We start from the raw sequence: 21,247 nt of genomic DNA, 5'->3' as shown, positions 1-21,247 counted from the left end.
CGTCTGTTTTAACTGTTCTCGCCATCTTGGATTATCGGTTATGCCTCGACGAAAAGGCATGGGACGGAGCAACTCCTTTTATCTGCTGTCTTCGTGTTATCATCATTAGACCATTTCCTAAACTACTTCGACTTAACAGAGTTGATTTTTGATATTAGAGGTAGAACTTATTACATGACAAAAACTCTTGCACGTGGCTTCGTCTTGAAAAAGAGGCAAAAAATTTAATCTTAAATTATCGTTCTTAATGTGTGTACAATTCTTGTGCTGTAACTGTAAGCATTGATTCGTTGAGGTTTGTCAAGTGGCAATACTATTGTGACAGTAAGCATCAAAATTATAAATTTATATTCGAAATAGTTGAGATAAAATTATTTGCGTTGATGCATGAAACGAAAAAAATTAAGTGTTTATTGTAGATAGAAGTTGATATTTTGATCTGCCGTTGTACAAAACGCCAAGAAATCATACACGCTTATGTAGTTCAAACCTACATGGATGTAAATGATCAAGTCTTTATTTTAGTTTTGTTTCCTTGTTAAAAGAAGTTATATGATATTTTAAGTTCTCATTTGCTTGACTGATTCGAAACCACCAATTTTTATTCCAAGATGGCGGCTGTCAAGACTTTATCAATCGGAATGACTTAAACAACAATTTTCTCTTGTCTCGGTGGCTCAAATTGACCTTGGACGTCTTACTAAAAGGCTGACGACGTAAAGTTGTTTTGTTTTTATTCTGTTTATTTCCTTTTTTTAACACAAGGTGAAAGGAAATCTGTTCAGAAATGGAAGTTGTCGAGCCAGAATCATGTTACAAGCGACCCAAGCACATAAAAACCACAAGTTTGTCGAAGTAGCTAAATGTTTTGTCCGTTCCACTTAATGAAACGTAATCCTCACGAGGCGCTTTTCACACTTTTCGTTTGTCCTTTTGGAGATAAACAAGGTCATTTTGATGCGCGGAAGTGGTAACATCAGTATAGTAATGAGTGGGAATAGCAGAATATTTTTTTGCTTTGGCCTGAAGTTAAAGCTAATTAAGTATAAATCGAATTTCGCAAACAAAAACGCTATATTGTTGATCTTAAGTATGTTTTTGCTGCCTGCTTTCCTAAGGAATTGGTACGGTTCAGTATGTCTTGCTCTCTATAATTTGTCTGTTCGAATTATTAGAAATTTATCAGTATAATGTTAATATTTTAGAATTTAAAAGTTCTGTAGCTTTAGCAGGTACAATTTAACATCTCTCGTTTAGGTTCGTGTCTTGACTGTTATATACTCATTTTGTTGAGTTTCGTGGAAATGATTGTTAAAACTGAGATCATTTCTTCGTTTGTGATTCTTTGATGGATCCCTGCCTTATAAATAAAGCTGGAACACGTCTTCTTTGGAATAATGTTTCTTCAATAAAATCTATTTGCTGATCGTAAGGAGGCAGTACAGCCCAGTGGGTAGGACGCTTTCCTTGAGATCTGGAGTCCCTGGGTTCAAGACTCGTTGAATTTGTTCCTGGTAGTCCCTGGTTCAACTTATCGTCCGCACTTGTAAATAACCAACTGGTTTGCCTCCGGCCAGTTGGGATTCTTAACAGTTGTTGCTCTGTTCTGTCGTTTCGTTGATTGTGTTTCATTGGCCCTGAACCCCTATGGGGAGTGATCAATTATTAAAGTAGCATTGTATTGTATTGTATCAGAAACCCATAAGGGTTGAAACGTGTAACGGCCCCTTGTGTGGTGGGAAACAAGCTTCTGAATATTCAGTTTGCTAAGTACCATATTTGGAACAACAAGAGCGAGGGCTTTCCAAATATAGTACTTAGCACTGAAAACATTCAACCAATCAGTTCGCACTGAATATTCGGAAGCTGTGAACGCGCGTTACACGTTTCAACCCTTGTGGGTTTCTGATTGTATCGTAAATGAAGTTTATTTCGTTGGACAAAAATGGATGAAACAACTCTAATATCAAGTCATACCCTCTGTGTGAGCATCGTGAAACTTCAAGCCAATTTTCATGAATTGAAACTATGATTTCAAAACTTTCTAAAACTTGAAACATCGACTTTACTAAAACCCAAACAAGTTCCCCCACAGGCAGCCCAGACTAGTAGTAGCGGCATCCTCGTCTCGAACAGGCGATGGTTAGCGTTGGGGATTTGGGCAGGATCTTGTACGGTTGTGTAGCCCGATCCTGGCGTGGCAGTCTCTGTTGCAGGTGGCGGAGACGTGCCTTGTGGAAACACGCGCAGAGGCTGCACGTTCTTTCCTCGCCGCTCTCTTGCATGTAGCCTGTACTCTAGAGTTCGCTTCCGCCTTTGAAACCCCCACTTTGACACTTTGCCGCCATGTATCTCGGTGATTGGCGATGTCCTCCCATGCACTGGTGTAGATAAGTGCAAATCGCAAGTCTCACTTGATGACGTCCTTGTAGCGTAGCAGCGGTCGACCCACGCGACGGACGCACTCTCGAAGTTCGCCATAAAGGATTTCTCTTGGCAGGCAGTCAGGCTCCATGCGATGTGCATGGCCGACCCGTCGAAGCCGTCGCTGAATGAGCAGTGATGGCATGTTCAGTGAGCCAGGACCTCGGTGTTGGTGACTCTGTCCGGCCTGACCCCAAACAATAGCTAAAGCAATAGAAAGAATGACATCATAGTTTCCTGCAAGGGTTGCGAACCAATGGCGAGTAATCTTTGGATCAGCTGCTACACTACTGCTCTGTCCTGCCACCTGATGTGCAGCAGGCGCCGAACTCGAGAAGGCAGCGGAGATGGAATGCGTTGAGTCGCCGCTCTTGTCTGGCATAGATCGTCCACAACTCGATCGCTGCCATAAAGAAAAGTCGACAGGACACAAGCTTGGCAGACGCACATCTTGGTCCTTTTGCTCAACAGGTCATTTCCCCACACTCGCTTGTTGAGTTTGGCCATGACAGCAGCTGCTGCAGCTGATCTCAGCATCGAGCGAAGTCGAGCTTGACACGTTGGAGCCCAAGTAGGTGAAGGTGTCCACAACCTCCAGCTTCCTGTTGTCGATGGTGATGACTGGGGGAACTCAGCACTTTGCGCCAGGATGTTGGTCTTCAGGCTTGGGACAGCTTGTCTACCAGATGTTGGAGGCCCTCCTCGCTGTGGGATGTTAAAGCAGCGTCGTCTGCAAACAGCAGCTCTCGTATAAGCACCACGTAAGCTTTGGTTTTGGCACGGAGTCTGGAGATGTTGAAGAGTTTGCCGTCTGACCTCGTCCGGAAGTAGACACCTTCTGTACAGTCTACAAAGGCATACTGGAGCAGCATCGAGAAGAAAATCAAGAACAGGGTTGGAGCAAGGACACAGCCCTGCTTTATTCCACTGCTGACTGGGAAAAAAGTCCCAGTCGCTTAAATCGCGTTCAATCAAGGCGAGAAAGTCACCAGGGCAATAAAGTACGGCTTTTTTGTTGATTTGCATGTAAAATATCGTTTTGAGTTTGTTATCGGGTTTCTCATACAAATCCTTATAATTTTCTATTCTCCGAGTCTGGGCTGCCTGTGGTTCCTCGTCTACGAAATTACCAGTGTACTGCCCTTTCTCCGTCTGTTTCCTTTTATCAACGGTCGAATGGCATGCTTACAAACCAAGCTTTTTTGTCATAAATTAGGCGCAAAGTAGTTGAATTTTGAAGAGCAATCAGCTACGCGTATCCGCATATTTTTGAATCGGCAACTTTATTGTTTTTTCACTGCTGTATTTTCTTTATGGTGATGATGTAAGCGCTCGCTGTATCCTGGTCATTAAACGAGATGCCCGCCCGTGATGTTGATTAGTTATAATCGTTTCAGGGTGATTTAGTATTAAGAGAAGCGATATCAATTTTCACGAGGTAAGCACTGCATCTGAGTTTGTGACGTCATCGAATATTCGATCGTCGACACGATTCCAAATTCTTTGCGTGTTCGAAACTTTCCACTCTGGAGAGGCTGAGCGGATTCAATAGGTTGCGGATTCGCGCGCCCGATTCGCCGGATACGTGCGGACAGAAGGCGAATCCGCCAAGAAATGAGAATACAGCCAAAAGTCAGCCGGGCTATTACGTCATCACAGCTGTCCATGGGTGCCGCGGCTAATCTCGTACCCAGATCTCCCACGGTCATAGAGACAGAATGAGATCTGGGTACGAGATTATGCCTCGGCTTGACCCGGGTGATATCGCTCTGCCCGTTGACAAAGGGTAAGTTGCGATGAGTATGCACATTGCTTTCTTGATGTTCTGTTAGTTTCACTGATGTATGCTCACGTTACTTAATTGGTTACTGATTTCACAATATTATTTTGCAAAGAACGGGAATTAAGGGAATGTACAAAAATGCGTGCCCCACATGCAGCTCGATTATATTTCTTTTTTCAGCCAATAATATCATTGCTTTCTGGCGTTGCCGTTCCCGTAGTCTTCCTTTTGCACAGAAGGGCAAAGAAATGTACCAGAGTGCGTGCCGCACGTGCAGCACGATTCCTCTTTTAACCAATGATATTGTTGTTTTGTGACGTTGCTGTTGCCGTTGCCTTAATTCCTTGTTTCTTGAAATCCCTATTGATAAATATCACAAAAGTGTCCCCCAAACTTGCCTTAGGGAAAAGCGCCCTGGGGACGCGGTTGACAAACCTTAACAGTTTCAGGGATAACCATGATTTGAAATAACCCCAGCCAGGAGCCCATCAATGGCTCCTGCCCCAGCCTTGTCGTTGCAAATAAGTCGTACAGTGAATCACTAGCATAGCAGGGACTTAAGCCGCTTCCTTTCATGCTTATTTGAAACGCTTTGGGTCAATTACTTTCAGAACTATGCATCTTTAAGTGCACCAATTGGTTAGTTTACATTGCACTGAAAACGAATCGGCTAAAGGTTACTTGTAAACACCCATCTTCAAGAGTCACAGCGAAGCTGAAACGCAAAGCTCAAATCCAAACCTTTCTCAAATCCTTAATGACGAATGAAAAGAGCTGATGAAGGATCTGTTGTTCATGTCATCCCACTTTATGGGGTGACGCACAGTCAAAACAACCATTCTGCAAAAATGCACTTGCCGAGACGTCACAAGTTGTTCCGTTCTTTTCTCGTTTTATTTCGTTACAAAGCGCATTTTTCTTCATAAATTGTATATTTACAAAGAATAATCACCAGTTAAATCAGTGTCTTCAGACTTCTAATGAGAAAACAGTTTTGATTTTTAAATCTTTTGAGTCTAGTGGAATACAATTACCATTTGACAGGAGCCCTGCATTTGATTAATAGACGAAGTACACCGTTGACTATTTTCTTAATCCCATAATGCAATACGTTTTGTGGGGCGGTTCTTTACATAAAAACAATATAAGATATTTACTCTCGGCAATGTATCATGTTTCAGTGAACTGGATATCCATTTTTTTGATGCAAATAACCAACTCCCTCCCCCCCTCCCCCCCCCCCCCAAAAAAAAGAACTGTATTATGGGATTTGCGAAAAAGCGAATTATGGATTTCAACAAGATGGAGCGGAATGAATTTATCTAATTGATTATTAGCTTAATTAGATTGGATAGATTTAATGTCTTTCTCGCTTGTCTAATGTCATGATGAATGTTGCCCTCCCTTAGCCATTATAATACTTTGTACTTTAAAGATTAACTGTCCAGAACTACGTTGTTTAGCCTGGCGGGTCTAAAACACACAGGTCACAATCGAGTCCGAGGTTAGTGTACTTGTCACTGTGCCACATATAAATAAACAACACCAAAAGTGTCTTCTAGCCCTGAAAGTAAACTCCCAGAGTCTCTCTTCTCAACAAAGGAGGCAAGTTCCCAGGGTCTCTCTTCTCTGCAAAGAAGAGAGACCCTGGGAACGAAGTTGGTTTACGTTCATTTGCGCATTTTCGCGCACTCCGTTCACCATTGAGATTGTCATTCAGTGATTCAGTGAGTCAGTTAACTGGTAATTTCAGCTCCAGTGCTAGAACGACTAGACACTAAAATATAGTTCCTTTCCTTTTCAGCCGACACCCTGTCAAGAAACCTACCCTGCAAGTCGTTATCCCCGAGCAGTTCTACAATTTCTTCAGAAGACTGTCAGATAGTAAAATCAGTCATACTTCGTCGCTTAGGTATCGTAAGCACACTGAATTATCGCTAGGATCGCAAAAAAGTGACCATTTAAAACAAAATTAGGTTGTTTTCGTCCCCTTGGGGAACAGCTTGTGATTCTGGACGTGGGCTGAGCGGCGCTGTTAAAAACGGATGATTAAATAAGCAGTTTACAGCGGAGTTCTGCGCAGCCGACCTGCGCTTGAATCACCATATTACATATCACACATTCCGGTGAGTCATAAAAGTGAACAATTAAAAATTATACAAAATTCAAGGAGAATTCAGAAAGAAAAAACACGCTGGCGTTCGAAGATGGATTATGCCTACCTTATTTATTTTTGAGGATTGAATCAGGAATATTTTGACGCATTTTTCCAGGTACTGTTCTGCTCATTTCCTCTTCGGCGAAATGAATACAACATTTGCCTGCCACAGTCGGTTAAACTGATAGCATGTTCTTATATTTGGCAGAGCCAACAAAGACACGAGCTTTCGACTTGCTCTCACGCAGAGAAACTTTGGCAAGCGAGTGACAAGCTGTTGTCACGTCGGTGTCAGTATTTTAGGTAAGTCAGAGGTCAGGTCATATGTCACACATTCCACCTCATTGTTTAACTAATAGGGAAGATACCAGCTTACAAACATTGCTTTTGTTATTCAAATTTGCCAACCACAGGAACAAAAGACCTTTTGTTTCGACAGCCAATGAGGCTCTGGTTGGCACATTAATGACAATGAGCTACGTCAACAATATTATGATATCTTTTCTATGTAACTCTAATGCTGTTAAACCCTTGCTTACCTTAGGCCTAAAAATATGGTTAGTGTTTAGGTAAGAGTTCACAACTCATGATCATTCAGAAGGATGATTCCGAAAGTTATCATAATCAAAGCGATTGAACCTTGATTCAGCCACAGGCTAATAATTGCATTTCACACAATGGACTTTCAGAAAGCCATTTTTAGAAGTTGAGTGTTATTTGGTTTCCAGCAACTTTGTTTCTTTCTGGGAAAGGAGCCTTTAAAATTTGCATTTTTGCTTTATTTGCTTGACGTTTTTAAAGTCTTCATATATTTAGCCTCTGATGTGACCACGTCCTGTGACTTTTCATAAACTTATTTACATTTGACTTTGACATTCACTAGAGGGCATTAAATTATTAAGGGCTTGTGCTTTCAGATTCTTCTCTCCAAACAAGTGGAGGAAACAGTTATATTTTGTGCTATATATGAGTCTGAATCACTAACTGAGACAGCCTGTGGGCTAGTTGGTTTGTTAATCGAGGGGAATTAGAGTTAGTCCATTGGGCAATCAGTATGCTTGTTAGTGTATCATTTCTGTGGTAAACCACACAGTCATACAGTTGGTCAGACAGGCAGTTAGCAGTCAGTCAGACAATCATAGAGCCAGCCAGTCCATCAGTTAGTCAGGTATTCAGTGAAAAAGTCAGTCAACAGTCAATTCAGTCTAAAAACTGAGCAGTCATTTTGTTAGTCAATCACTTCATTGCATAAACCACTCAGTTACTCAGTTGTCAATAGGTCATGTATTCAGTAAGACAGTTAGTGACCAAAGTCAGTCAGTCCAGTTAGACAGTCAGTCATTAAGTCAGGCAGTCGGTCAGCCGGTCAGTTTGTCACTCAAGCAGTTGAGTCAAAAATTTGTGCATTAAGTATGTTTATTTGTCAGTTCAGCCAGCTAGTCAGACACTCAGTCAGTTAGGGCATGATCATACAAGTAATGGTCAATTAACTATCAGTTCCCAATGGAATGAAGGATGCATAGCTATTGTTCCTTGAATAGTGATTTAACCTCACACTTTTTGTATGACCATAGCAAAGTCAGGTCATTTTAAGGAATCAGTCTGTCTTTCTTTTTGTGTGTCAATTAACTAACTAGATAATTATTATCTAGTTATTAATAATATTGCGTTACTCAGTGAAATAGTGAGTTAGTGAGATAGTCGTGCTATCCATCCATCAGTTTATAGCTGGCCACATGGTTGTGCATCTAGGTAATGTGACAACAGTGTTGCAGTTTTGTTGGAAAACTTTGGGTCAATGTGTTACATAATTATCTTCATGTTTATGTTCTTTAATTTCATGTCTTGTCATTGCATATGTGTTCACTTTGAGGTTTGTATTAAAGTGGCTTTCTAACATTCCGTCAATAAGCCTTCGTAAGATAGCAAGTAAGTCTGCCAATCAGTCACCGTCTGACAACCAGATGGTCAGTCCATTATTCAGTTAGTGACTCGGCCAGAGAGTCAGTCAGTCTGTTATCTCAGTCAGTCATTGTACATTAGCTCACAGTCATTGCACTTTAGTCACCATGCGTTTGCTCAGTCAGCCAGGCATCCAGCCAGTCATGATGGTCAGTCATCCAGCCAGTCAGTCAGTCATTGGGTAGGGAGATTGTCAGTCACTCGGCCAGGTAGCCAGATAGACAGTCAGTCAGTCAGTCAGGTAGGTAGAGAGATTGTCAGTCAGTAAGTTAGCCTGTCAGTCTGGAAGGTAGGAAGAGTGTCAGTCAGTAAGCCTGTGAGTCTGGTAGGTAGGACGATTGTCAGTCAGTCAGTCAGTCAGTCAGTCAGTTAGCATGTCAGTCAGGTAGGTAGGAAGATTGTCAGTCAGTCACTCATTTAGCCTGTCATTCAGGTGGGTACGAAGATTGTCAGTCATTCGGTCAGTTAGTCAAAGAGTCAGTCAGTTAACCTGTGAGGTAAGCAGGACGATTGTCAGTCAGTAAGTTAGCCTGTCAGTCAGGCAGGTAGGAAGATTGTCAGTCAGTCAGTTGGCCTGTCAGTTAGGTAGGTAAGAAGATTGTCAGTCACTCAGTCAGTCAGGTAGGTAGGAAGATTGTCAGTCATTCGGTCAGTTAGTCCGACAGTCAGTCAGTTAACCTGTCAGGTAAGTAGGAAGATTGTCAGTCAGTCAGTTCGCCTGTCAGTCAGGCAGGTAGGAAGATTGTCAGTCAGTCAGTTAGCCTGTCAGTCAGGTAGGTAAGAAGATTGTCAGTTACTCGGTCAGTTAGCCAGTCAGTCAATCAGTCAGGTAGGGAAGAACATTGTCAGTCAGTCTGTTTTATCCTGTCAGTCAGGTAAGTAGGAAGGTTGTCAATCAGTCAGTTAGCCTGTCAGTCAGGTAGGTAAGAAGATTGTCAGTCACTTAGTCAGTTAGCCAGATAGTCAGTCAGTCAGTCAGGTAGGTAGGAAGATTGTCAATTGATCAGTCAGTCAATTAGCCTGTCAGTCAGATAGGTAGGAAGATAGTCAGTCAATTAGTCTGTCAGTCAGGTAGGTAGGAAGATTCACAAGTCATTCACTCGGTCAGTTAGCCAGACAGTCAGTCAGTAAGTTAGTCAGTCAGTCAGTCAGTCAGTCACAAATGTAATAAGGGCTATGAATTTTCTAATTAATTGTATATGGATGTGGTAAATGTTAGTTTGTATTTTTATTAGTTAATGTTCAAACCTTTATTGTAACTAAACCAATACCTCGCTTTGGAGAGTAAAGCGCAATAAAAAATACTATCACTATTACTATTACTAGTTGGTCAGGAAGGTCGGTCAGTCAGTCAGTCAGTTAGTTAGCCTGTCAGTCAGGTAAGTAGGAAGATTCTCAGTCATTCGGTCAGTTAGCCAGACAGTCAGTCAGCCAGTCCGCCAGGTAGGTAGGAAGATTGTCGCTCAGTCAGTCAGTTAGCCTGTCAGTCAGTAGGTAGGAAGATTGTGAGTCACTCAGTCAGTTAGCCAGTCAGTCAGTCAGTCAGTCAGTCAGTCAGTCAGTCAGTCAGTCAGTCAGGTAGCAACATTGTCCATCAGTCAATCAATCAATCAATTAATCAATCAATCAGTCAGTCTGTTTTATCCTGTCAGTCAGATAAGTAGGAAGGTTGTCAGTCAGTCTGCCTTATCCTGTGAGTGAGGTACCAGTAAGGAGGAAAAATGTCTGTCAGTTAGCCAGTCAGTCTTTGATTTTTCAGTTGCTGGTGATTCAGTCAGGTAGTCCACTAGTTAATCAATCAGGCATTCAGTCAGATTGTCAGCCAGTCAGTCATGTTCACTTAGCCAGTCAGAAAGTCAGGTGTGGTCAGTTAGTCACTCCATCAATCAGTCTATTTGCCAATTGATCAGTTACTTGATTGGTCAGTGATCAGTCAGTCAATCAATCAGTCCATCAGTCTATCCATATTTAAGGTATTCGTTCTGTTGGTCAGTCATTAAACCTGCTCCTTACTGACTTGGTGGCCAATTAGCTGACCAGGTCAGTTATGCAGTGAGACAGCTGGTAATTATGTCCATGATCCAGTCAGGCTGTCAGTTAATTTGTCAGTTAACATGTAGAGTAAGTCTGTTTAGTAATCTAATCGGCTAAGAAAGTCTGTTTGCCACTAACAATGTTAAGCAGGACCGATCATGAAATCTTTGTTTCATTAACATACGAGTTTGCTCACAAAAAGCATCATGCTATTTATGAATTGACTTCAAAAGGTGCCGGTAAAAGAACTTGTCATTAAATCTCCAATTTCCAGCCTTTTAGCTTTGAAATCAAGCAGGTTAGTAGTCATCAAAAAGTGATAAATTCTTCCATGGCAAAAGGCTTTGCGCTAATGATCCCATACATTTTTTGCAAAATTTCGAAAATTCAAAGCAACAATATTTGCTCAGAGATGATTATCATGTATATCACGTTCTAGAAAACAATAGTCTTGTGTGAATGAGGCAAAAAAAAATGCTAACAGAGATTCCCCTATAAGATAGCCAAAATGAAGGCAGTAATTTTTTTATATAGCAACCAAGCCAAATACTTAGTGAAGAAATAGATTTACAATAAATACTTATTTTGTTGTGAATTTTACAGTGCGACACACCTTACCGTGGCCACATAACAAGTTTTCTACAAATTATCCACCAATCAGGGTGTGTGAATTTGATTGATAGTCACACCTCCTTGCAAAGTTCGCAGGGATGGAAGTTGAACACCGTTGCATGAGTTGTTGAGTTGACGTATTTACACGTAGTTGTGAAATATGAAAGTTTGTTAGGTGGCCACAGTAAGGCACTTTGCACTGTAAAAGGATGCCAGTCTTTTTAAAAGAACTTTGTCTCAATTTCATAACGTAAGGACATTTTTGTGTCATGTTTTAGTTTGATGGCTTGTTGGGTAGTCTTTGGCATTCTTTTGGTTCATTCATTTGCCTGTAACATCAGTCACTGCCAGTTAGTCAATCACTCTCAGTGTGGTTGCTACTTTGTCAGCGAGTTAGTCAGTCAGTTTGGAATTCTCACTATTTTAGTCTAAATCAGTAAAGTGAACAAGCTAGCAGATGAACACAGTTAGTACACAGTTTGATTGGTTAATCAGTCTGTCAGTCAGTTAGTCGTTTTGGTGGTCATGCAGTGATCTGTCAGCCAGTTGATTGATCAATCAACTCATTGAATCAAGTCATAGAAAGAGGTCGGAAAGTAAGCAAACCAAAAAGCCCCATGTCTGAAATACCAGAATTTACTAAATTTACGTAATCGATGAATCTGTCAGAAAACATATGGTCAGTCTTTCATTTGCCTGGTCAGTCAGTGATTGTCTATCAGTGAGTTAGACAGTCAGTTTGTCAGCCAGTAAGTCGATCAGTCAGTCAGTCAGTCATTCCTAACTGAACTGGTGATAAAGAGTGTTGAAGGATTAGCTAGAGAAAAAGTTTAGATAACCTGTTTGATAAACTAGTCATTACTCCAGTCAGTAAATTTGTCAGACAGTCACTCGGTCGATCAGTTGGATAGAGACTCAGTCAGCGAGTCATTCGGTTGACTAGTCAGTCAGTCAGTCAGTCTTTATCGATCTGTTTGTTGGTCAGTCATTTAGTTAACCAGCCAGTCTATTCGTCTATCAGTCTAACAGTCCTTGAGTGAGCCATTCAACCATTAAATGGAAAACGAGGAGATTGAATCATTGACCCACACTTCTGGTCAGTCAGTCATTTGCTAAGTTTAGAGTCATTTCTTCAGTCTTTCAGTCAAGCTATTGTCAGTTGTCTTGGTCAATAATGTCTTGGTTTATTTCAAACGTTTTGCGTCTGTAAGATAGGTGATCATGTAATCAGTCATTGGCTTAATCAGCCACCAACTCCAAAAGTGTAGCCTGTCAGTTGGTTAGTATTTGCTATTTCACTTCAGTTAAGTCATCGCAAGTCATAATTATTATTAGCCTGATATTAAGTCAGTGAAGTAGTCACGCAGTTAGTCTGCAAGTCTCTGTTCATCAGTTGGTTAGTCAGAGAGAGTCAGTCAGACAGATAGTCTGACAGTCAATCAGTCATGTAGTCCGTCAGTCAGTCAGTCAGTAAGTCAGTCCGGCAGTCAGTTAGGCAGTCAATCATTCAGTCAGAAAGCAAGTCGAACTAATTTCAAGTAAGTTCATAGCTTTATAAATCCCTTATTTAAACGAGTTGTCATCTTCAAGCTGTTGGTACTTTATTACTTATTCTGGTCTAGTGAGAAGACAGTTCATTATTCAGTCAACCTGACGTAACCGTTTTATTATTAAGATGACGTTTCCATTAGTTGCTCATTAGCATGTTAGGCCATCGACTTAGTTGTTTATGTGGTTGTTAGTCAGTCAGTCAGTCTGGCAAATTGCCAGTCATTCAGTCAGGCAGTCATGCAGACAGTCATTGTGGCACAGCCAGGTAGAGTCGGTCTGTCAGATTACAAGTCAGTCTATCAAATTGGTTCTCTCCTAAGTCCCTTACCCTAAAAAGTCGTCAGCTTTGAATGGTCTGTACTCGATTACTTAGGTTGGTCTAGTAATTAGTTCGTCCACTTATCAGTCATCTTGAGATAAGCTAATCCATTTGTCAGTTAGCTGTGTTCCAGTTTGTATTTTGGACTTTTCAGTCAGTTAGACATTTAGTCAGTGAATCAGTCGGCCAATCAATCAGTCAATCAGTCATTCAGTCTCAGTCAGTCGGTCTCAGTCGGTCGTTCATTCAGTCAGTCAGTCGTCATTTCAGTCTCAGTTGGTCATTCATTCATTCATTCATTCGGTCGGTCAGTCAGTCAGTCAGGTATCAATATCATTACTAAGTCATCTAGGCAGTCAGTCATTAAGCCGGACAGAGTCAGTTAGTTTCTTAATCAAAGAGTCGCTCACCTAGTCAGTTTGGCATATAATCAAACAGTGAAACATCGGTCGGTCAGTGAGCCAGTCAGTTGGTTTGTCAGTCAGTAGGTTAGTCAATTAGGCTTTTTGTCAGTCAGTCAGTCAGCCGGTTAGGTTAGTCAGTAAGTTAGACAATCAGTCAGTCAGGTAGGTAGGAAGATTGTCGGTCAGTCAGTCACTAAGTTAGGCAGTCAGTCAGTCAGTCAGTCAGTCAGTCAGTAAGTTAGTCAATCAATCAGTTGGTCAATCAGTCAGTCAGTTGGATTCGCTCTGACGAAGGGCCAACGCTCGAAACGTCAGCTTTTAGAATCTCTGTACGGTGGCCAATTTACATTATCAACTCCGTTGATAAAACCAAATTTTTGTAGTCAGTCAATCAATCAGTCAGTCAGTCGGTTAGGTCAGTCGGTCATTCTTTCCGTCAGTAAGGTAGTTACTGAGTCAGTAAGTTAGTCAATCAATTAGTCGATCAGCCAGTCAGTCAGGTAGGTAGGAAGATTGTCGGTCAGTCAGTAAGTTAGTCAATCAATCATTCGGTCAGTAAGTTAGTCAGTCAGTCAGTCAGTCAGTCAGTCAGTCAGTCAGTCAGTCAGTCGGTTAGGTCAGTCGGTCATTCCTTCGGTCAGTAAGGTGGTTAGTCAGTCAGTAAGTTAGTCAATCAATTAGTCGATCAGTCAGTAAGGTTGGAAGGAAGAGTGTCAGACAGTCAGGTAGGTAGGAAGATTGTCTGTCAGTCAGTCAGTCAGTTAGTATGTTTTATCCTGTCAGTCAGGTAAGTATGGAGATAGTCAGTCTGTCTGTCAGTTTGCCAGTCAGTCTTAAGTTATCATTATTTAGTCAGTCAGTCAGTCAGTCAGTAAGTCAATCAGTCAGTCAGTCAGTCATTCAGTCAGTTAACCATTCAATTAATCGGACAGTGAGCTAGTCAGTCAGTTTTCCGGTCAAACAGTCAACGTTCAGCTATTGTAGTCATTTCAGCAGATGGTGGGACAGTTGCTCAATTGGTCAGTCAGTCTTTAAAGAACCTTACTTACCCACCTTACATTGCGCGCCCACATTACTTCAGTCGCCATTTCGGGGCCCCCGAAACTCTGAATTCTATAAATCTGTAAAGTAATCTGTTTCCATTGGACATCAAATGGGCTATATAATTCTGTTTTCCATTGGAAAATAAGCTATGTTCATTGAATTCATTGCAGGTATAGCTCCAACGCTTCATAGAACAGCACTCGAAGTGAAGGTATTCTGCTGTTTTTGTGATCGAAATCCATTTAATTTCACAGGGTAATCCTCCTCGAAGATCTTCGAAGTGTTTTTTTATGTCCCTGACAAAAACTGTTCTTATTTTTCTCTCGAGTGCAAAAATATCTCAACGATGCTTGCCTCCAAATTCCCGGATAACAACAACAACATTGGCGCGCAATGTAAATTGGGTGAGTAAGGTTCCTTAAGGCAGTCAGTTAGATGCATAACCACCGAGCAGCGGGTTTGACTCTCCTAATTTGTCAGTTAAAGATGAACTTTAGTCAGTTTAATCGTCCTTTCGTTATGTTACTGTCCATTAATGAGTCTGCTAGCCAGTGACCTACTGACAAAAATCGCTGCCGAAGATCGTCAGTTGGTCGGTCACTCCGTCAGTCGTTAAGCAAGTCAGTGAAACAGTAAGTAACTGACAAAAAGTCAGTCAGTAAGTTGATATCCCTTCCCCAGTTATTCAGCAGTCAGTCAGACATTAGCACGGTCAATGAAGGCTGTTATCAGTCAATCAGTCCCTAAGTCACAATTTAGTGGATTTTTACAGTCAGTTATTTCCTGGTTACAAAAGGCCTCAGTCTGTGTGATCAGTTCAGTGGATCAGTCAATGTCATTAGAAACATATCACGTAATAAAGCACGTCTAACTTCTTCCTTTAAAATTGGGGAAATTCCCGCTTCCTCCTCGCATTCGGGTCGCATTCGGTACGTCGTTAAAAAATGTTTTTGTTTTTTCTTTTTTTTGACAGAAAACGCTTCAGTTTGAAATTTGAAATTCAACTGCCATGTTCCATATCTTACCAAAAAGGAAAACGTGTTTTTTTAAAAATAAAATACGTAACTTAATCTGTGTAGAGTAGTTCGCTTCAGAGCCTTAGAAAATAAAGGAATTTTAGAAAATTAGCCGAAAGCTCGCGTCTTTTAGTTTGTACGTGTTTCGATGTGATAATTATTGGATCAAATTATTCGTCATTAAAACAATGTAAAACTGTCTGACGACAGGTATTTACCTAAAATTAAGGTCGGTTAGTTAAGTAAAGGAATGTTACCACGCGAGTTGTTAAGCAATTACAGTTACGTGTAAATATGTTAGAAACTTTCGTATACAGTGCAAACGTCGCCATTGACCCAAAATGTACTAATTTGTTTTTCTATAAAATTGCCAATTTGGCTGACGTCCATCACGAATTGATATGCGAAAAAAATTCGCCTTATTTAGTTAAGAATAGACCATTTTACAGTTGTCGCTAAGTTACCTGGCCTAAGAATGGAAGCGAGGCTGCTGGGGACCCTGTTTTGATACAAACCTTTGTGCTATTCTAACGTTAATGTAGACTAATTATAATTACAACAGCATAATTTACATGATAAAAGCAGTGAGCTCTGTATCAATACAAGGTCACCAGCAGCCTCGCAGCCATTCATAGGCAAGGTCACTTAGCAAACAACTGTAAAATGGCCTATTTTGAATATTTACAGTCCATAAAACCAAAGTGGAATAGATATACTTGAAGACATAAAACCTTAGCTATGCTAAAAAAGTTATCATCTTATAGTTTCTAAAAACTATGGAGTTACTCAAAACAACTATATTAAAATTGAACTCTATTTTTGTTTCAAAAACAAACTTTTAAGGACAGGCAAGGCTATTCGTCAAGGGTCTGATTTTGATATTAAAAAAGTGAACTCGGGCAAAGAGTAAACGTCCCCTCTAGGTTCTAAAGAATAAAAGAAGGATTTCCTTGAGATCATGCCAGTTGTCTAAGAGAAAATTTCAATGCTTATTGAATTTCAAGAAAAATATTTTAGTGCGCCGTTAAACGATGCGAGACACTTTCATTAGGGCTCCTTAAAAAATCTTGCCCATCCCTGACATTTTTCCCTTTCAGTGGAAGTAATTTTTTGTTAAATATTAATGAGCGAACATTCTTAATAACAGCCGTTTTTTTGCTTTTACAAAACGATGATGCGTAGAATTCATACAGCTGCAATTAGCCAATCAGAATCAAGATGACATCTAAACAGCCAATCAGGTAAGTTGAATTTCTTTGCTGCTGTGATGTTCCCGCGTAAACTAACCAATCATTTTGTTTTTTTACGCGGACAGATACCTTCAACCAATCACAACTAAGGTGGCATCCAAACAGCCAGTCGTTTAAATTGGGGATTTTGCGGCAGCTGTGTTCTTAAGCGAGGCGTTAATTTGATCTTGTTGACATGACAATCGGTATAAAGGGTTTAGATGTTTTCATATCATTCTTGTATAGTTTTAATGGCCATTTCAAAATCTGCGGCATTAATACCAGCTAAAGCTGTTTGCACATGCAATGACGGTTAGGATTCTAATTGACCGAATTCTTCCGCATTGAATAGGAGTTCTGCTTCAACCTCGGTTTATGGTTGCTTTTCTTCCTCCTATTTGCCAAACAGTGTTTCCGTTTTTTCGGCCAATTGACTTTGAGTTTGTGAAGCATTTTTTAACGTTTTTCATCTCTCAAGAGCAAGATCGTGAATAAGTTTATTTTGCCTTATTTCAGTTTGTGATTGGCTTAAAATCCCCGTGCCGTGTTCTCATCCTATCAGAGGCTTTCTCGCGCATAGCGCCGGCTGCCTGTTTTCACTTTGCGCTGTGATTGGCGGGTTTGAATGTCCACGTCTGTTGTGATTGGACAACTTAATTTGGCTTAACGCTTAATTGACAGTTGAAAGAATTCCGCTCTATGTCTTAGCTTAAGTTATTTACTCTAAAACAAGACCAAACCTCGAATAGACAGGCAGCAGAATGAAATCGAAAGAAAATACACAGCGGATAAGCAAAGGTGGTTATCGCTCTCCAAGACGTCTCACCGTAAAACACAGTCTGAACTGGCGTTGTCACGAAGTTCCGCATCTCAAAAAACGAATCTTGAGCCCACAGTGCCACATTGGTGGTGAGCAAAAACAGCGTTCCTTGCCTGATGATATTGGCGCCCAGTTCCTTCAACGGTCGAAAGCGAAGGGCTTTAATGAGGGCTGTTGCCTGAAGCATGGCTTGAGAGAGAATGAGTGTTGACTTAGCCAGCGAAAAGTCTGAAGCATAGCGATGATTTCTGATTTCAGCGATGGCGGCTGTAAGGCACAAGCCTGCGTAGAGGAACATTCCGGTAAATGACACTATTAAGAGCGTATCATCAGCGCCAAAAGGATACCAAGAAAACTTTTGATTCATTAAACACCGTAATACAACCCAACAGGCGATGCACATAAAGACGAGCAGCACGATTTGATAAAGATAATAAAATTTTAACGCGGTCAGTGAATCGTGGTCGACCCATAGCAAGCCAACTGCGAGCAGCAAAACGATCGAGAAAAGAAGACCGATCAAAAGGCCTGGATCCGAGCTTGGAATCGCGTGTAAACGAAGCGAGTCCTGATTCTCAACACACGATTGACAGATTGATGAGTTTGACATCGCGCGGTTCAGCGAAAAACGGCTTGAAAATCGTCCAGTGGAGACCGAATCCCGAGACGGCGTCGCCGCCTCGCACGTCCCGTAACCGTGATCGTGTTCGAATTTTTCTAATCGTTCGCTAAGATTATCGGACGTCGTGTTGAAATCCGACAGCTCGTCGTAAATATAAATGTCTTGCGGCTCGGGATCAAGATCCCGCATCTCGCTCCACATAGTGTACAATATGCCACCGGCGATCAACGAGTATTCCATTGTAAAAGGATACAAATACGGTTCTGACACTTCCCAGATTTTTTGCATGGAATAGTGATTCGCGAAGCACGCGTTCTCCTCTCGCGTGCTTAAGTCTTCGAGGGTCTTTCGCGCGCTGAAGATGCTTTTTGAGTGACTAAAAAGCGCACGGAACCAGAGACACACGTTCGTGCCAAGTATGTGGAAAAGCACTAGTCGAATGCTCGGTGATTTATGAAGAGTGGCTGTGGCGAATTTGCGTAAAAATAGAATCTGCGCAAAGATGAAAACAGCCTTGAAAATGGAGAAAAATAGGCTGGATAAGTTTGATGAGCACTCGATGTAGAACGTAATGTGAAGTATATCCATGACACAACTACCTGCTCCGAAGACATATGCCCCTGCCATAAGGGGGCGATGAGAATGAGGACATGGTGTGATGAAGTCGACAGTTTTGCGATCGCTTTGTTTACAAAAGATATAACAAATCCACAAAAGCGCTGGACAGATACAAGTGATGAGAAAGCCATCGATATGATCGGTAGTGACACCAGAGTCTGCTTTAGAATCGTCTTGGAACCATTTCGACAAGTTAAACACCACCCCTGCTGTTGTTAAACAAATCAAATACAATAAACTGGCGATTTTACCGTCTCCTTTGACTCCATCATCTGGCAGGATCGGCTCGAGGACGTACATCAACGCATTGAAGGCAACGCGGGTGAGTTTCCTTGTTTCTTCTTTCTCCGACTCCTCCTTCGTCGTTGCATTTCCAACAACTTTTTTCTCGTACAGTGGATACGTTTCTTTCTCGCATCGCATGGTGTTTAGAGTTTTTTAAGTCTTTAGACAGCGAGCAAGCGCTTGTCTCTCCGCTGATGACGTCATGGTCAAGAAGCAAAACATCGTCGTGTTCTCTGTGGGTTTTTTTATAAACATGGCTTTCTTATTGGCCATCTCATGAGCTCATACACGAGGAATCACCATTACTTCATGGCCCAGTGGTTCATTAAAATTCCATTGGTTTCAGTTATCACTTGTCAGCCAATCAGATAACGGGGTTCACGTCATTGATCAATGAAGCGCTCAGTTCATTGACAAAGCCAAAACATGAGCGTGCGCCATCTTGGTTCTCTTGCAAATGCAAAACATTTTTTATCATATTGAGTAAATTCTGAAGCAAAATTACGATTTTCCCGACAAAATTCACTGTTGGAAACTTTACCCAAGTCGACAACATTTGTGCAGATTTTTGTTTCGCCGACAAATCTTCTGTTGAAAGTTGTAAAGAAACGCCCTCATCAAACCCACGAAAAATAATTGTTTTACGGCATTTTAGCCTTGACTCCACAAAAATAAAAGAAACAAGAGTCACCCACGCGGATAACTTTCAAAGTATAAACAGAATACAAACGCGAGACGGTTTTTGTAAACAAGGGAGGTAGAACGTTTATTCGTTTACTTCCCACAGCGCTTGTAGAACTTCTACCAGTCATGGTCTTTATATCACTGTAATAAATTTAGTTCCTTCTATTTTTTATTTCACGCCGTTCTTAGCTTGTTTCAGGCTTGTTTTACTCGAGGCGTTCGCAAATGTTGCAAGCTAGAAAAGACAAATTACGTTACGGAAGAATAAGCGAGCAATAAATTAGACTAAACGGCGTATCGAATTTATGAGAGGTGTTCAATGATTTTTAGACGGGTGAACAAACAGAATAATTCTTGCCGCTCATTGGCGTAGTGTCTATTTGGCTTTAGATGTGGTGAATTCATTTTTTGTCTTTTGTGGAACAATCTTTTCTTAGTTTAAGTTCAGATAGCTCGATCTGTTCAAGATCATGTTTTGTAGTCAATCGAAGCAAAGTTGCCAAAGCAAAAAAATAACAAGTCATTTTTCTTGCGTTCAGTCTTTTTGGTATCTTTTATCTGCTATTTCCAACCTAAGGCAAACGGTTTGGCTTATTTCTTTTTCTCTCTAAAATTAAGAAATCTTCTATTTGGAGGTTATTAAGCCATTTGTCGCACCAGTCAAATGCAGGTCAATTTTGCCAAAGAAATTGGTCACCAGAAATTGATAAAAGGGTGGCCTGTCATTTTTCACACGCCCCTTACGAAATCTGATAACTTCTAAAACATATTTATGAGAAAACTTGTCGACAGAGAATAAATATGAAACGTCTTATATTTGAATTTCCGTGTTTTACACCCAGATTATCGAAGTGAATTATGCAACTTTAGCATCTGCAAAGGAAACCTGAAAAAAAAAATCTTGGCTCGAATGGGAATTGAACCCACAACCGATTGTGCCTCCCCTGCTTGACCGTCCGAGCCATCAAGTCACCTGGGAACTAGTCACGTGCGAGTTCGTATTGTATCCTGGGTGAATGACAGTGGGTATGCAATAGAACCTGCAATCGTCCCAAGGGTGTCCCTTGAATGGAGGTATCCCCAGAATAGAGGTTAGGTTGGATACAAAGATTAGTATGAACATTGTCTGTGTCCTCGTGGTACATCAACATGGCTGCCGTTCCATTGTGGTAAAGACTTGTTTTCATATCTCAAAGTGCCCTTGGACGTGAGGGGCCTGGAACAACAAAACTGAAATAACCCAAACCCATACAAAATGCTAACCTTAGGCCTAAACATTATCTAAAGCATAATGTCTAGGCCTAAGGTTAGCATTTTTGTAAAGGTTTGGGTTCTGTCAGCTATTGTACCCTTCACTCCCTACCGCCACCTCAGACACCTCACGTCCAAGGGCACTTTGAGATATGGAAACAAATCTTTACCTTCCATTGTTAGGGTAAACCATCATGGCCGCCGTAACGTCACGTGATAAGACTATATCAACTTTCTATTGTCTTGAGGACAGTTTGCACTGTACCATATTCCATGTAACTAGCATGAAAATGTGTGAATAATTTAATATAAAGGGCCACGGCGACCAATACAAGTACTTTTTTTCGCACCAAAAATTAAGAACCCATTTAACAACCTAGACAGCCTGATTTCAAGTTAAGCACCATTTAACATTTGGGAGGTGCGTTGGC

The 21,247-nt window shown here is 41.1% G+C and overlaps 3 protein-coding genes across 7 annotated transcripts in view; 2 read left to right on the top strand and 1 right to left on the bottom strand.

The window, feature by feature from the left end:
* Nucleotides 1-1,398, top strand: part of LOC137973439 (very low-density lipoprotein receptor-like) — a 32,030-nt gene extending 30,632 nt beyond the window's left edge. For both annotated transcript variants that reach the window (XM_068820243.1, XM_068820244.1), the window contains one exon: nt 1-1,398. This exon is cut by the window's left edge and continues 2,728 nt beyond it. The gene's annotated coding sequence lies outside the window, so the exon portion shown is untranslated.
* Nucleotides 1,399-6,570: 5,172 nt separating this feature from the next.
* LOC137973445 (steroid 17-alpha-hydroxylase/17,20 lyase-like) overlaps nt 6,571-21,247 on the top strand; it is a 43,553-nt gene continuing 28,876 nt past the window's right edge. The window contains exons 1-2 of one of the 3 annotated variants that reach the window (XM_068820262.1): nt 6,571-6,668; nt 16,490-16,548. The gene's annotated coding sequence lies outside the window, so the exon portion shown is untranslated. Of the gene's footprint in view, nt 6,669-14,309; nt 14,696-16,489; nt 16,549-21,247 lie in introns of those variants that run through there. The other 2 variants (XM_068820263.1, XM_068820267.1) reach the window with 2 other exon arrangements.
* LOC137973444 (proton channel OtopLc-like) lies at nt 6,662-19,116 on the bottom strand. 2 transcript variants are annotated; one of them, XM_068820260.1, is made up of 2 exons: nt 17,277-19,116; nt 6,662-8,609 (listed from the first exon to the last, which is right to left on the bottom strand). In XM_068820260.1, the coding sequence occupies exons 1-2, from the start codon at nt 19,017-19,019 to the stop codon at nt 8,589-8,591; spliced, it is 1,764 nt and encodes a 587-aa protein (XP_068676361.1). In that variant the 5' UTR covers nt 19,020-19,116; the 3' UTR covers nt 6,662-8,588. The 2 variants fall into 2 exon arrangements, with proteins under 2 accessions (XP_068676361.1, XP_068676362.1); XM_068820261.1 differs by having other exon boundaries at nt 17,363-19,099.

This window comes from Montipora foliosa, chromosome 10 (assembly GCF_036669935.1).
Source record: "Montipora foliosa isolate CH-2021 chromosome 10, ASM3666993v2, whole genome shotgun sequence".
In the NCBI taxonomy this organism is placed as follows: domain Eukaryota; kingdom Metazoa; phylum Cnidaria; class Anthozoa; order Scleractinia; family Acroporidae; genus Montipora; species Montipora foliosa.
The sequence above is the reverse complement of the archived record's forward strand: the minus strand, read 5'-3'. Positions and strand labels throughout refer to the sequence as shown.

Coding starts and splice junctions, on each gene's coding strand:
- LOC137973444 (XM_068820260.1), bottom strand. CDS start 19,019: ATGCGATGCGAGAAAGAAACGTATCCACTGTACGAGAAAAAAGTTGTT. Junction 8,610..17,276: donor CTGCTGCCTGTCTATTCGAG/GTTTGGTCTTGT, acceptor CCTACCTTCCAG/ACTGACAGGCTAACTTACTG.